The following is a 14,976-nucleotide window of genomic DNA, read 5'->3' as shown; positions in this document are numbered from 1 at the left end:
GCCCCCTGACACTCTGTGAAGTCTGGTCTGACGGAGTTGTCAGACTTGCTGTCCGCCCGCCATAGCATGGCTACCCAGAAGTCAATTTTTCAGTACCCTTTGATACCATTGGCCATGGTATCCTCCTGGACTGATTTAATGGATAGGTATTATAAATAAGGTACGGTACTGTATTAAAGTGGTTTAGTTTGTATCTTCAGGGACATGTCCAGAAAATAGCAGTGGGTGAGTGTTCTTGAGCTCCCTGCCAGTTGTGCTATAGGGTTTTGCAAGGTACTGTTCTCTCCCCAGTGCTCTTTAACATCTATGAAGCCTTTGAGAGCAGTCATCAGGAGTTTTGGAGCAATGTGTCACCAGGATGCTGATGACACACAGCTTTACTTGTTTGTAACATCTGAATCAGGAGAGGCTGCCAAAGCTCTGGACCATTGTCTACATGCAGTGAGGGCCAATAAACTGTGCCTGAATCCTGGGAAGACAGAGGCTCTTTGGGTAGATGGTTTCCATGTTTGGGAAAATGGCAAGTTGCCTGTTCTGGGTGGGGTTGCACTCCTTCTGAGGGAGCAAGTGCATAGCTGGAGTGGGGGGGGGGGAATGACCCCAGGATACATCTTGGTCACTAGGGGCCCAAGTGTCATCTGTGGCTAGCAGTGCTTTTCATCAGCTTTGTCTGCTTCGCAAGCTATGGCTGTTCCTGCACAGGGATAGCCTGACCACTATAGTCCATGTGTCTGGGCTGGATTACTGTAATGTGTGCTATGTGAGGCTGTTATATCTGACCACAGCACATCATCAAAATGACTATACCTTCAGGATTCATGCTCCAGTTGGTGTTCTGTATCAATTATTCACCACTGAATAAGGCTTATTCATTGAAATGTCTGGCTACACAAGTTGGCTTTGGGAAATACAATTGCATGCTATTTTATTTTCATTGATTTGTACAACTACTGTATTGGGCCGAATATAAGCCACACCTTTAAAATTGGAAGGGGGGGGAGAAAGAAAAAATATCTGAATATAAGCCGCTCCATTCCTCGCTGCTCCTGGCTGCATACCGGGTGTGGGGAGCCATGCTGCATTGCCAGCGGCCTTCCCCCTTCCTTGCCTTGGGGAGAGGACAGGGGACTATGTGCGGGGTGGGTGCCGCTTTGCTGTGCTCCTGGCGCTGTTTGCCCTGCGCTCCTTGTAAGGTCGCAAATATAAGCCACACTTTAACTTTTCATGGTCCGAATTTGGGGGGAAAGTGCGGCTTATATTCAGGCCAATATGGTACATGTATTCAGTTTGTCTGTGTCATTGCATGTGGGGATGATTCTACTAGCAGCTGAGCTATGATAGCTTTTATAACATTATCATTTTAAAGTTGTTTTGTTTATGCAATAGATTTATATTCAGCTCATAGGTTACCTTAACTTTTCTTGTATCCAAGAATGAATCAAACAACTATGTATTTTTAAAAGTCTGTTGCCAGCATTCTGTCAGTTCTTTGACCAGGAAACAGAACCGTGAGACCAAATGAGGTCTGTGTGCATGGACAGTGAGGGTGCATAAAGAGTTGTGTGTGTTTTAATGTATGTGTTACTTATTTATTGTTGTAAGTTGCTTTGAGTTATACTGGTAAAAAAGTGGCTAACAAGTTTAATAAACAATAAAAAATGCCAGGCATTTGGGCTAGTTTGTGGGAAACTCCTCAACCCAACTAGCTGCAATCCCTGTAGACCTTAGAGGTGAATCCTGCAGGTGAGTCTCTGTCTGCCATCAGTTATCTCCTTTGGGATGAGGGAGGAAAGTCGGTCACCTGAGGACCTCAATGGCTAAGGACTTTATGGAGACTCAGCAAAGCCGATTACATTAATTACTCTATTACTTGCCTGTCTCTTGCTTTTAGCATTGCAGGCCCCTCACACTTTCACAGTCCAGCAGCTCCTTTGGTGTGGTGTGCATGCAGCTGTAGCTGCCCAGACCTCTTGGCACAGACGGTGTTGCTGTGGCATTCTGTACTATGTGCAGAATCTGTGCAACTACAAACTCATTGTGGGCAGGTTCTTGAGACCAATTACTGTACTGCACTTTAACCTTCTCTGGATAAGCAAGCTGGTTAACGGGAGCTAACAGTAGTATTCTACTGGGCTTTCAATGCATTTTTATGTAGAATGTGAAGAAATTATATTGACACACCAAGTTAATGTTACCTGGAAAAGAGGAGACTAAGAGGAGATATGATAGCCATCTTCAAATATCCTGCCACATGGAAGAGGGAACAAGCTTGTTTTCTCCTGCTTTGGAGGTTATGACTCGAACTAATGGATTCAATTTACAAGAAAGGAGATTTTGACTAAACATCAGGAAGAACTTTCTGACAGTAAGAGCTGTTTGACAACTGAATGGACTCCCTTGGGAGGTTGTGGACTCTCCTACCTTGAAGGTCTTTAAGCAGAGGCTGGATGGCCACCTGTCTTGGATGCTATGGCTGAGATTCCTGCATTGCAGGGGCTTGAACCATTGGGGTCCTTTCCAACTCCACAATTCTACAATCCTATGAGTGTAATCCGGTGCATTCTTCCTAGCCTTAAAGGATATTTTTAAAAAAGAAACAAGTGGCTGAGGTGCGGATTTTTATTGTTGGCGTGACTTTTGGTGGGTTTCTTCTTATTATTTATTAGTTCCTGTGATGTATGCTTTTCTAATTTTTCTTACTTCAATAAAAAAATTCAATAAAAATACAGTATCAAAAAAGGAGAAAAGATCCTTTCACACAGTATTCCCATACAATTTAAAAAAGATTAAAATATTTTCACCTATTCCCATAAAAATTAGAAATGAAATAAAATTCCTTTCACATGTTCCCATGAAATAAAAAGGAAATAAAAATACTTTAACCTATCCCAGTGAAGTAAAAAAATAAAAATGAAATCCTTTCATATATCCCCATAAAGTAAAATATTTATCTATAGCTGTTTAACTGTTCTTATTTTTATCTGTAAACTGTCAGGGGGAGAGGTGGGGTATAAACAAACAAACAAACGAACGAACAAACCCCTTTCCTATTTAAAAAAGGACAAAAATAAAACAAAAAACCCCTCGCATATTCTCGGGGGCGGAATCCTCTCACAACTTGCCATATACGTAATAAAAATAAAAATCTTTTCACGACTTCGAATTGAAAGATAAACAAAAACCCCGTCACGTATTCCCAAGCAAATATAAAATAAAAGCCCTGTCGCATCTCTTCCCCCTCATAGAAGTCAGTCCTTCTCTCCGCCTCGCGCATCCCGGGCGCCGCCTGCGCTGCTCCGCCCGCCAGAGGAGGAGGAGGAGGAGGAGGGCGGCGGCGGCGGAGGAGGAGGCCCAGGCGGAGGCGGAGGCGGAGGCCTCGCTTGGGAAGCCGCCCGCGGGAGGAGCAGGAGGACGGAGAAGAAGAAGAGGAGGAGGAGGAGGCTCCGCCGCCGCCGCCGCCATGGCGCTGGTGACTCTGCAGCGCTCGCCCACCCCGAGCGCCGCCTCCTCGTCGGCCAGCACCAGCGAGGTGAGGGGGCTCCTCCTTCCGCAGCCGCAGCCGCCGCCGGGGCTCGGCCTCTGCGCAGCGCCCGCCCCGACGGCAGCCCGACCCCGGCCGCCTTGGCAGGAGCCTGGAGGCCCAGAGCTGCCCCTCCCCACAGCGTGGCCTTCCCGCCCCTCCCGCGACCCCTTCGGCAGCCCCGCTGCATGAGGCGCCTGTGGGGCCGGGCCTCCCCAAGGGGCCCCGCGGCTTCTCCCTGCCCGGCCTCCCCCTCGGTGCTCCTCGTCCAGGCCCGGTTCCTCCATGGTCCCCTCCTCTGTGAAGACAGAAGACCCTTCAAGGGGGAGTCGAGTTCACGCGTGTTCAAGGGTGCACGAGCCACTCGTTGGGAAAGAGCAAGACACGAGGCTTTGGGGTGGAGGCGAGTGGCGCATTCGAGGGGCTTGTGCTGTTTTTAATGTATGTACAGCCCTTAGAAAAGTTCATGTGCGCAAGTGGTAGGATGGATCGTGCCGCTTCTTAACGAAGCCCGATGATGCCGGATTTACTGTTACGTTGTGAAATATTTTTATTTTTAAACACCCTTAACACTTGCCTGGAAGTAGAAAACAAAGCCAGAAATGGGGAGAGAAATTTCTAGCCTAGAGTGCTAATTTTCTACTTGTGAGGCTTAGCCCATGTAAGTAGCTGTATTTAACTGGCCAGCCAAGGGCTGCCTTGAACAGCTCAGAACTGAAATTTGGCACATGGGAGGCAATGTGGAGTGAGTGGAATAGACAAGAGAAGAACCCTGGCTCACGTAATCTCACCTGGTTCTCTAGAGCAAGTCCACCATCCTGAGACCGACAAAGCACCCACCATATTCTACACACTTGGCACCTGATATGCCACCTGCCACTATATTGTGTGGGTTGAACTTGTGGGATATTCTCAGATCCAAGTTTTCAGGTTAAAAAACTCATTTGCCACATCCAGGATCTGGTTGATCTCTCCCTGCCCCCCCCCCCCCCCGTCTCCAGGTGGCTCCTGAATAGTTGAAATGTTCTTTATGCCCCAAAAAGTTTATATGGTTGCATTCCATGGTTAGCTTGGGGGCTATTCCACCTTCTACAAGGAAAAGACTTGCTGCCTAGTTGTTGATTTTCTGTGGTTTTCATCAATGCAATCTCTGCATGTTTCCTCAGAAGTAACTCCCACTGTGTTCAATGGGCCTTACTTTCAGGGTGAGTGTGCATAGGAGTCCATGATTAGTGTGAGCATTTAAAATGTTTCCACCAGTGTACAGAGCTTCAGTTTTAAATGCCCTACATTTGGCAGTTTTGCTGAGAGAAAAACACAAACTCATCGTGATCCCATTTACACAGTATATTGGGATTAATCCTGACTGAAGTTATTGGGATTAAATTGCTGTGCTTGTGAGTGGTGTGTTGGGTTTGTTGCATCTCATTCATGTTTCTTCTCTGCTATCTTTAGGTTGCCTATTGTGTAAGATGCTGGCGGGTGGGGGAGCACCTCTCGTGAGACCTCTGTGCCTCTCATCTGTCATTCAAAGTATCCTAGTGATTGGATTTTATTTAGAGCAGCCTAGTGATTGAATTCCAAAAGACAACATGTATTTTTTTTAGACGGCTTGCTTTGATAGAGGAGGATAAAAACGGTAACTGGAATGAAATGATATATAGCTGCTTTCTAAAGCTCTTAATTGGTTCATCTGTAAAATTGTAAAGTGCACATAACCAAACCTCCATATAGGTGCTTTTTTGAAATATTTAAGGAATATTTCCTTAATATTACATTCATAACTTCCTCTTGTCATGAAACTCGGTATTGGTTACAAGTGGTTCGCAGGCACTGACCAGCCCCAGTCTGTTAACGTCAGCAAGCAGCAGCCTTCTGTGCCTTAGACCATTCCTTGGAACCAGCTAGGTTAGGAAACGTATGAAATCAAAACAGAGGCTGCCACTTAGGAAAGGCTATCTATAGTTGTTTCCTTTTCAGTCCCTATTCCAATAAGACATAATAATAATAATAATAATAATAATAATAATAATAATAGTATTTATTTATTTATACATACCCCACCCATTGGCTGGATTTCCCCAGTCACTCTGGGCAGCTCCCAACAGAATATTAAAAACACAACAAACATTAAAAACTTCCCTAAACAGGGCTGCCTTCAAATGTCTTCTAAAAGTCAGATAGTTGTTTATTTCCTTGACATCGGTTGGGAGGGTGTTCCACAGGGCGGGTGCCACTACCGAGAAGGCCCTCTGCCTGGTTCCCTGTAGCCTCACTTCTTGCAGGGAGGGAACCACCAGAAGGCCCTGGTCGCTGGACCTCAGTGTCTGGGCTGAACGTGGGTTGTAGGTATGCCGAGGCCGTTTAGAGCTTTAAACGTCAGCACCAACACTTTGAATTGTGCTCAGAAACGTATTGGGAGCCAGTGTAGGTCTTTCAGGACTGGTGTTACATGGTCTTGGCAACCACTCTCAGTCACCAGTCTAGCTGCCGCATTCTGGATTAGTTGTAGTTTCTGAGTCACCTTCAAAGGTAGCCCCATGTAGAGTGCAAGCGGGAGATAACCAGAGCATGCACCACTCTGGCCAGACAGTCTGCAGGCAGGTAGTGTCTCAGCCTGCGTACCAGATGGAGCTGGTAGACAGCTGCCCTGGACACAGAATTGACCTGCGCCTCCATGGACAGCTGCACACCTGGTCCTTCAGGGGCACAGTTACCCCATTCAGGACCAGGGAGTCCTCCACACCTGTCTGTCCCCTGTCCCCCCAAAACAGTACTTCTGTCTTATCAGGATTCAACCTCAATCTGTTAGCTTCTCTCTCTCTCTCTTTCCTGTTATCATCATTAGGTTAATCTGGTGATTAAAGCTTTTTTGGGGGGGGGAACCAACACATTTTTATTGGGTTTTTATTTTTTACAAATACAATAACCATTAAACGCTTGTGATTAAAGCTTTCAGCCCTAAAAGAGAGGCAAAGATCTAGTCCTTGTCCCCTGAAACATGTAACATATTATTTCCCTTTTCATATTATTAAATGAAGCAACAAAGCCAGTGTGATGTTGCGCTGATGTGAACTTCAGTCAGTCATGAGGTTTGCTTGGGTGACATCTGGCTTCTCTGTCTCCCTAACCTACCTCACAGGGTTGTTGGGGGGAAATGGGGAAGGGGTGGCTTATATGCTTCTCTTAAGCTCCTTGGAGAAAGCATGTGATGATAAGGCAATAAATGTATGCATGCTATTATTTTATTGAAGCTATTTTTAAAACTTGCAAGAAAACCTTTTGTTTTTTTTTTATAAGAATTTTTTATTTTTCCATATACCTATAAAAAGAACACAGCATACACAAATACAGTAAAACTATGATAAACAAAAAAACACATCAAACAAAGCAAACAATAACACAATAAACATAAGAAAAACACATACATACCTATCAGAACACCTATCTTTATCTCGTTCTTATTCTTTCTTCTCAACATAGACGACTTCCCCCACTCCCTCCACTGCATTGATAATCCATATATACTTTAGGTAGCTATATATCTTTTTGCATAAACATTAACCATAATCTTATTTATCTTTAGATTCCTCTACATATACAGCAAGAAAACCTTTGGAATCATATTATTTTGAGCCTTTAATATTTAATGATTTTTGCTCTTTCCCCTTCAGTTGGAGGTTGGCAGTGATGAAGACCGCAAACTGAACCTGAGGTAAGCATGAGCTATTTAAACTCTTGCTCCAAAAGTTTTTTTTTTAACAATTTTTTTTATTTCAGATCCATACAAGAAAAGATAAAAACCATGCAAGCATTAAATCATCAAAATACACTTCCCCATCTTGTTCCCTGTGTGATCTCATTAAGTCTCTATTTTACTTTCATCTCTTTCGCTGTGTTACTTATTACTATAATTGTTATCTTATTTTACATATTTCATCTTGTTTACCCCCACCCGTTTCATTACATATCTATCAAAATATCAAATCCGGAGCACTGTAATTTCATGTAATCTTTCACTCCTTGCCACTCCTTTATTACTTCTTGATTTGAACAGCCTCTAATACAAGCCGTTAATTTTGCCAATTCTGCCAATTTGTACATTTTGCTTCTCCATTCTATTAATGATAGGGTTTTCTCTCCTTTCAAGTTTTTCGCTATTGTAAGGTTGTTCAGGGGCTGCTCATGAGTAACCAGGCTGATGCACAAACTTCTAAACTAAGTTTCTTTATTGTGCAGATATACAGTGGTGCCCCGCTAGACGAATGCCTCGCTAGACGAAAAACTCGCTAGACGAATGGCATTCGTCTAGCGGAAGCTGCCCCGCAAGACGAAAAAGTCAATGGGGCTGCTTCGCAAGACGAAAAATTTCCGTCTTTTTTTTTCGTTTAGCGAAAGCACGGCTGTCATTGCCGTTTCGCTAGACGAAAAACCTGCTAGACGAAAATTTTCGCGGAACGAATTATTTTCGTCTAGCGGGGCACCACTGTATATAGTGCAGCTACAAAAAGACGTCCAGCTCATCCTTCGGCAGAGTCCGGGAATGGCCCCTTCCGGTTCTTTGCCCAGCATAAAAGGCGCGGAATGCGGAACCCCCACCTCCCTCCCCTGCGCCTTTCCCCCCTGCGCAAGTGGGGAGATGGAAGAGGTGCCTCTTTTTCCAGCCCCTGCCTTGTGCGAGGGCTCTTCTCCCCTGTCAGAGCCCTGACTCCTACTTCCTGATCCCAACTCTCCCTCTCCACTAGAGGGACTGCTGCTGCCTTCCTCACTGGAATAGGAGGAATTGCTCAGCAACGGAGGCGGGGGATGACGATACTGAAAAAGCCCTGGCAACTCCTTGCCCACTTGCGAGGGCAGCCCCCTGACATCCATTAATAATCTGGCTGCCGCTGTGGCATATAGAAAAACATATTATTTGGGGGGATCTCGTCCGTAATTATTCCTAATAAAAAGGATTCTGGTTTTTTTGTAAATGTAATTTTGAATGTGGACCGAGAACTCCCAGAAGTGCAAGCTGGATTCCGAAGGGGCAGAGGAACCAGAGACCAAATTGCAAACATGCGCTGGATTATGGAGAAAGCTAGAGAGTTCCAGAAAAACATCTACTTCTGCTTCATTGACTACGCAAAAGCATTTGACTGTGTCGACCACAGCAAACTATGGCAAGTTCTTAAAGAAATGGGAGTGCCTGATCACCTCATTTGCCTCCTGAGAAATCTCTATGTGGGACAAGAAGCTACAGTTAGAACTGGATATGGAACAACTGATTGGTTCAAAATTGGGAAAGGAGTACGACAAGGCTGTATATTGTCTCCCTGCTTATTTAACTTATATGCAGAATTCATCATGCGAAAGGCTGGACTGGATGAATCCCCAACCGGAATTAAGATTGCCGGAAAAAATATCAACAACCTCAGATATGCTGATGATACTACCTTGATGGCAGAAAGTGAGGAGGAATTAAAGAACCTTTTAATGAGGGTGAAAGAGGAGAGCGCAAAATATGGTCTGAAGCTCAACATCAAAAAAACTAAGATAATGGCCACTGGTCCCATCACCTCCTGGCAAATAGAAGGGGAAGAAATGGAGGCAGTGAGAGATTTCACTTTCTTGGGTTCCATGATCACTGCAGATGGTGACAGCAGTCACGAAATTAGAAGATGCCTGCTTCTTGGGAGAAAAGCAATGACAAACCTAGACAGCATCTTAAAAAGCAAAGACATCACCTTGCCGACAAAGGTCCGTATAGTTAAAGCTATGGTTTTCCCAGTAGTAATGTACGGAAGTGAGAGCTGGACCATCAAGAAGGCTGATCGCCGAAGAATTGATGCTTTTGAATTATGGTGCTGGAGGAGACTCTTGAGAGTCCCATGGACTGCAAGAAGATCAAACCTATCCATTCTCAAAGAAATCAGCCCTGAGTGCTCACTAGAAGGACAGATCCTGAAGTTGAGGCTCCAGTACTTTGGCCACCTCATGAGAAGAGAAGACTCCCTAGAAAAGACCCTGATGTTGGGAAAGATGGAGGGCACAAGGAGAAGGGGACGACAGAGGATGAGATGGTTGGACAGAGTTCTCGAAGCTACTAACATGAGTTTGGCCAAATTGCGAGAGGCAGTGAAGGATAGGAGGGCCTGGCGTGCTCTGGCCCATGGGGTCACGAAGAGTCGGACACGACTGAACAACAACAACAAAAAATTTGAATAATTTCTTTAATTCGTCATAAATCTCATTCCAGAATCTACCTTGCAATCCCACCATAAATGATAGAAAGTGCCCACTTCTTTTTTACATTTCCAGCATTGATTAGACTATTTTTTGTATATTTTTGATAGTATCTCTGGAGTGATGTACCCCTGGTAGAACATTTTTAGCATATTTTCTTTTATTGTTATACAGGCCGTGAATTGCATTTCCCTTCTCCAAAGTCTTTCCCATTTCTCCAGCTCAATTATATGTCCTACGTCCCTTGCCCATTTAATCATTACCTCTTTGTTTGAGCATGACCAATGAAGAGATACCCAGCCAGGACAGAGTATTTTTTATGTATGCCACGACAGCGGCCAGAATTCTATTGGCAAGAACTTGGAAAGGTGAAGAGATTCCAACAGTGGAAGAATGGCAGATGAAGTTAATGGAATACATGGAACTCGCAGAACTGACCGCTAGAATCCGAGACCAGAGGGAGGAGAAGGTGTCGCAGGACTGGAAAAAATTTAAGGATTATCTAGTTAAATCTGAGAAACTGAATATTTGAGCAGAACTAGGTAAAAGATCGGCTTTAGTATGTTAATGTTAGATAAGACTGCATAGAAGAAATTTTTTTTATGAAAGACTTAATTGTTAAAGAATATTCTAAGATATTGTGCTTAAGATATGATCTATATTGGATTAATTATATTTAAGAGTATTAAGAAATTTGGTGAAGGTTAAGGGAAAAAGATATAAAGCTACCCAAAACGTATATATGATTTTGAAGACAGTGGAGGGAACAGGGGAAGTCCCCTAGTAGAGAAGTTAGAAAATAGAAAAATACAAAGATAGGTGTTTATTAAGGTTGGTATGTTTTTTTTATCTTTTCCTGTTGATGTTGTTATTGTTTTCAATGTGTTTATGTGTTTATATATTGTGTGCTTAATGTGTTTATATATTGTGTGCTTAATGTGTTTATATATTGTGTGCTTATTGTGTTTATGTTTATGCTATGTTTTTTCTTTGTTTTATTGGAAAATAATAAAAAACCTTTAAAAAAAATAATAATCATTACCTCTTTGGTTGTTTCATCCTTAAGCTCCCATTCTAGCAATAGCCTATATAATTTAGAAATAATCTTTTTCTTGGGTTGGATTAACTCACTTTGTAATTTGGAAATGTCTTGCTCAAATCCTATCTTTTTATCTTGTTTGAATCTTTGGGTTAATTGACAATATTGCAACCAGTGATTCTTAAATTTCTTCGTATGGTTTTAAAATAATCTCTCCTTCCTTTTCCAAAGTTAACTGCTCATATGTAGGCCATCTTGTTTCTGAATTTGTTTTCTTCAATGCAATCGCTTCTAATGGCGATACCCATTTTGGAATTTTCGGTTCTAGTAGCCATTTATACTTTACCCATGTCTTATATAGGGACTTTCTTATCGTATGATTCAGAAATTCTTTATGGACCTCAGCCTTTCCGTAAATCAAGTACCGTATATACCCGAGTATAAGCCGACCCGAATATAAACCGAGGCACCTAATTTTCCTACAAAAACCTGGGAAAGCTTATTGACTCAAGTATAAGCCGATTCACCTTTGCCGCTGTGGAGGAGGAGGAGGAATGAGCAGCCCGAAAGCAGCCCTTTGGGCTGCTCCTTCCTCTTCCTCCTTTGCCAAGTTTGCATTTATGCGAGCAGTTCAGGAATGGAACATGCTGCCTGGGGAGAGTAAAGAACCGCTGTTCTTGTACACTTCTTAAGGAATGGTTGACTGGAGTGAGCGGGCAGCGGCGGCAAGAGTGGAGAGAAAGGGCTTCTTTCTTGCTGCCCCAACCGCCCACCTCACTCGAGTATAAGCCGAGGGCAGCTTTTTCAGCACAAAAAATGTGCTGAAAAACTAGGCTTATACTCAAGTATATAAGTAGGCATGCCAGCCATATTTGTTGTTACAGCCTTCCAGATCCAGGACCCCACCATTGTCTAAGTTTATCCAATCTTTTAACCAATCCAAACAGCATGCTTCATGGTAGAGTCCTAGATCCGGAAGGCCGACCCCCCCCCCTTTTCTGGTGTCATCTGTTAATAATTTAAATTTGATTCTCAGTTTCTTTTTCTGCCAAATAAATTTTGAAATATCTCTTCTCCAATTCTCAAAACACTTTGATTTTCCTATTATTGGTAGCATTTGGATCAAAAATATTAATTTAGGTCAGCGTTTTTCAACCTTTTTTGGGCAAAGGCACACTTGCTTCATGAAAAAAATCATGAGGCACACCACCATTAGAAAATGTTAAAAAATTTAACTCTGTGCCTATATTGACTATATATAAAGTAATTCTCTTGAATAGGAATCAAATAAACAAATTTTTCCCACGGCACACCAGGCAACATCTCGCGGCACACTAGTGTGCCGCGGAACAGTGGTTGAAAAACACTGATTTAGGTAATACATTCATTTTAATCGCTGAAATTCTCCCATACATTGATAATCTGAATTTTTTGCCATATTTCTAATTGGTTTTTAATTTCTCCCCAGACTTTCCCATAATTATCTTCAAACAGATTTGTATTTTTCATTGTTAGGTTTATTCCCAGATATTTTGTACTATTTTTAAACCTGTTTCCTGTTCCAATTTCTTCTTACTTTTCTCTTCCATATTTTTGGTCATTACTTTCGTTTTTTCTTTATTTAATCTAAAACCTGCTACCTTGCCGAATTCGTCCATTTTTTCCAACATTTTTTTTATATACTTTCCACTGGGTTTTCCACCATCGCTATCATATCATTTCTTTTGTAAATTATTTGTAATTTCTTTTTCTGATTCTGTCCCTTTTTTATACAATTTTAAAAAATATTCTCTAAAGCATCTCTCAATTTCCTCTGGTTTATCTATTATTTTCCCATCTTTCTTAATTTGGTCTATTAATCTTTCTTTCTGCTTCTTTTTAAATTGCCATGCTAACATTTTACTAGGTTTATTTGCAAATTCAAATACTCTTTGCTTTGACCACCATATCTTGTTCTGGATTTCGACATTTAAGACTGCAGAGTATTGAATTTGTAATAATTTGATTTTTTCAGCTATTTTTTGTGTCTTTCACCAATAATTTTTCATTGTCCGCTAATTCTACTTTTATCTTTTCTAAATTCTCTTCATATGCTCTTTTTTCCTTGCCATTTGTTGTATATAATACCCTCTGATATAAGCTTTGCTGGCATCCCACCTTGTACCTATATCCGTATCCTGGGATCTGTTAGTTTCAAAAAATTCCTTTATCAATTCTTGTGCTTTTTTGACTACCTTTTCATCGTTTAATATTTTCTCATTTAATCTCCATCTTCTATTTTTCCTTTTTCTACTCACTAACTCCAATGTCACCGGATTATGGTCAGAGATTGTTCTAGGTTGAATATCCTTTTTTAACTTTTGTTATTAAGTTATAGTAATCCACAATGCGTCTATCCTCCCTGATGTTTTTTCACTTCCTGAAAAATGTGTAAATTGCTTTTCTAATGGGTTTTTATATCTCTAAATATCTACAAAATTTAACGTATCTACCATTTGGAAGAAGGTATGCGGCAATCTTCCTTTTTTATTTTTTGCTTCTCTTTTCGTTCTATCTAATTCTAGTGAGGGGGCACCATTAAGATCTCCTATCACTATAATTTCCTCATCAATATATTCTACCAATCTTTCTCCTAGTTGTTTATAGAAATTTGTCTTATTTCCATTGGGTGCATATATACCTACTGCTATAACTTGTTGTTTCCCTTTTGAGATTTTGACTCCTGGGATTCTTCCTTCCTCATCTTTAAATAATTGTTCTGCCTGTAATTTCTCACTTTCATAGATAACTACTCATTTTTTCCTTTTAGCTGAGGCTATAAACTCTTGTCCTAATCTTTTGTTTACTAATATTCTTCTATGCCTTCTTGCCACATGAGTTTCTTGTAAGCATATTATATCCCATTTCTTTTCTTTTTTTTATTTTTAAAAATAAATTTTTATTGAGAATTGTAACATTCATACATTAAAAACAATACACAACAAAACAAACATCACACACACACATAACCATAATACATCAAAAAGAAATTTGAACAAAACAAATCATACATATTCATTCATTCAATCATGCTATCTATTAATAAAATATCAAAATTCATTACTTAAATAAATAAATCATAACCAATCCAAGTTAATCATAAATCATAATACCTAGTTGTAAACTTGACTTAGGCTTCCGCCTGCCCTCCTCCCGGGTTGCTTAATTTACTCGTTACTGCGTTATCCAATCATTTAACCAAAATTCATGTGAATTTATCGACTTTTTGTCTTTCCTTCCCTTTTTTACCAATACAGAATGTTAGAAATGGATCCAAGTTTTTATATTCGGGCACTGGTTTTTCATATATATTCCAAATTTCTCCCATCTTTGATTAAATTTTTGATTACTACCACCTCTTATCACTTCTGTTAATTTTGCCAAATCCAGAAAGCTAAATAATTTTTCTTGCCATTCCTGTATACTTTGTTGTTGTTCAGTCGTTCAGTCGTGTCCGACTCTTCGTGACCCCATGGACCAGAGCACGCCAGGTCTCCTGTATACTAGGTATCCTGTATACTAGGTATCCCATTTCAATATGTTCTACCTTGTTTCTTTCAATTTTATCATTCAAGCCATTTATGTTCCAAGATATGATTTTCAGCTCCATTTGATATTTTTTTTAAAAAAGATTTTTTTTAATGGAAAGAGATATTTTATTAATTTTAAGTGTGGAGATAAAACCGGATTACGTGTCTTGACTCAGATCGTCAGAGTTCGTCAGTTCTGCTTGTGGGATTAATGTGGTTCTACTTCTCACAGCGCTGTGTCTTTCTCTTCTTCTCTCTCTCTAATGCCTCCTCTTAGTTCTTTTCTGTGCTTTTGTATGAATTTCCCTATTTCCTCTTCAGTTCTAATCATGTTCTTTTTATCTTTATACGTGAAGGTGATTCTCTCTGGGAACTCCCATCTATATATCTTACTGAGTTTTTGGTTAGCACCTCCATCAGTTCTCTGTAGTTCTGTCTCTTTTTCAGGATACTTTTGCTCCAAAAGTTGTTTCTGGCATCCCCTGCCCCCCTCATTGGTTTATGTGATCCCATATAAGGCCTTGATTCTGTGTGAAGGACTGGGGAGAATGTTCCAATTTCCAGGTGGATGGAAACTGCTGCTGGCTGATTTCCTCTTACCCACCCCATGTTCATTTGTCTAT

The 14,976-nt window shown here is 41.2% G+C and overlaps 1 protein-coding gene across 2 annotated transcripts in view; it reads left to right on the top strand.

Moving 5' to 3' along the window:
* Positions 1-3,426: 3,426 nt before the first annotated feature.
* The window catches only part of SSH1 (slingshot protein phosphatase 1), a 63,993-nt gene continuing 52,443 nt past the window's right edge, over positions 3,427-14,976 (top strand). For both annotated transcript variants that reach the window (XM_033168909.1, XM_033168908.1), the window contains exons 1-2: positions 3,427-3,529; positions 7,195-7,235. In XM_033168909.1, the coding sequence (XP_033024800.1) occupies positions 3,461-3,529; positions 7,195-7,235 (110 nt within the window). In that variant the 5' untranslated portion in view covers positions 3,427-3,460. The remainder of the gene's footprint in view (positions 3,530-7,194; positions 7,236-14,976) is intronic.

The sequence above is a fragment of the Lacerta agilis genome, chromosome 14 (genome assembly GCF_009819535.1).
Source record: "Lacerta agilis isolate rLacAgi1 chromosome 14, rLacAgi1.pri, whole genome shotgun sequence".
Taxonomy (NCBI): domain Eukaryota; kingdom Metazoa; phylum Chordata; class Lepidosauria; order Squamata; family Lacertidae; genus Lacerta; species Lacerta agilis.
Note: the sequence above shows the minus strand (reverse complement) of the source record. Positions and strands in the feature narration are given on the sequence as shown.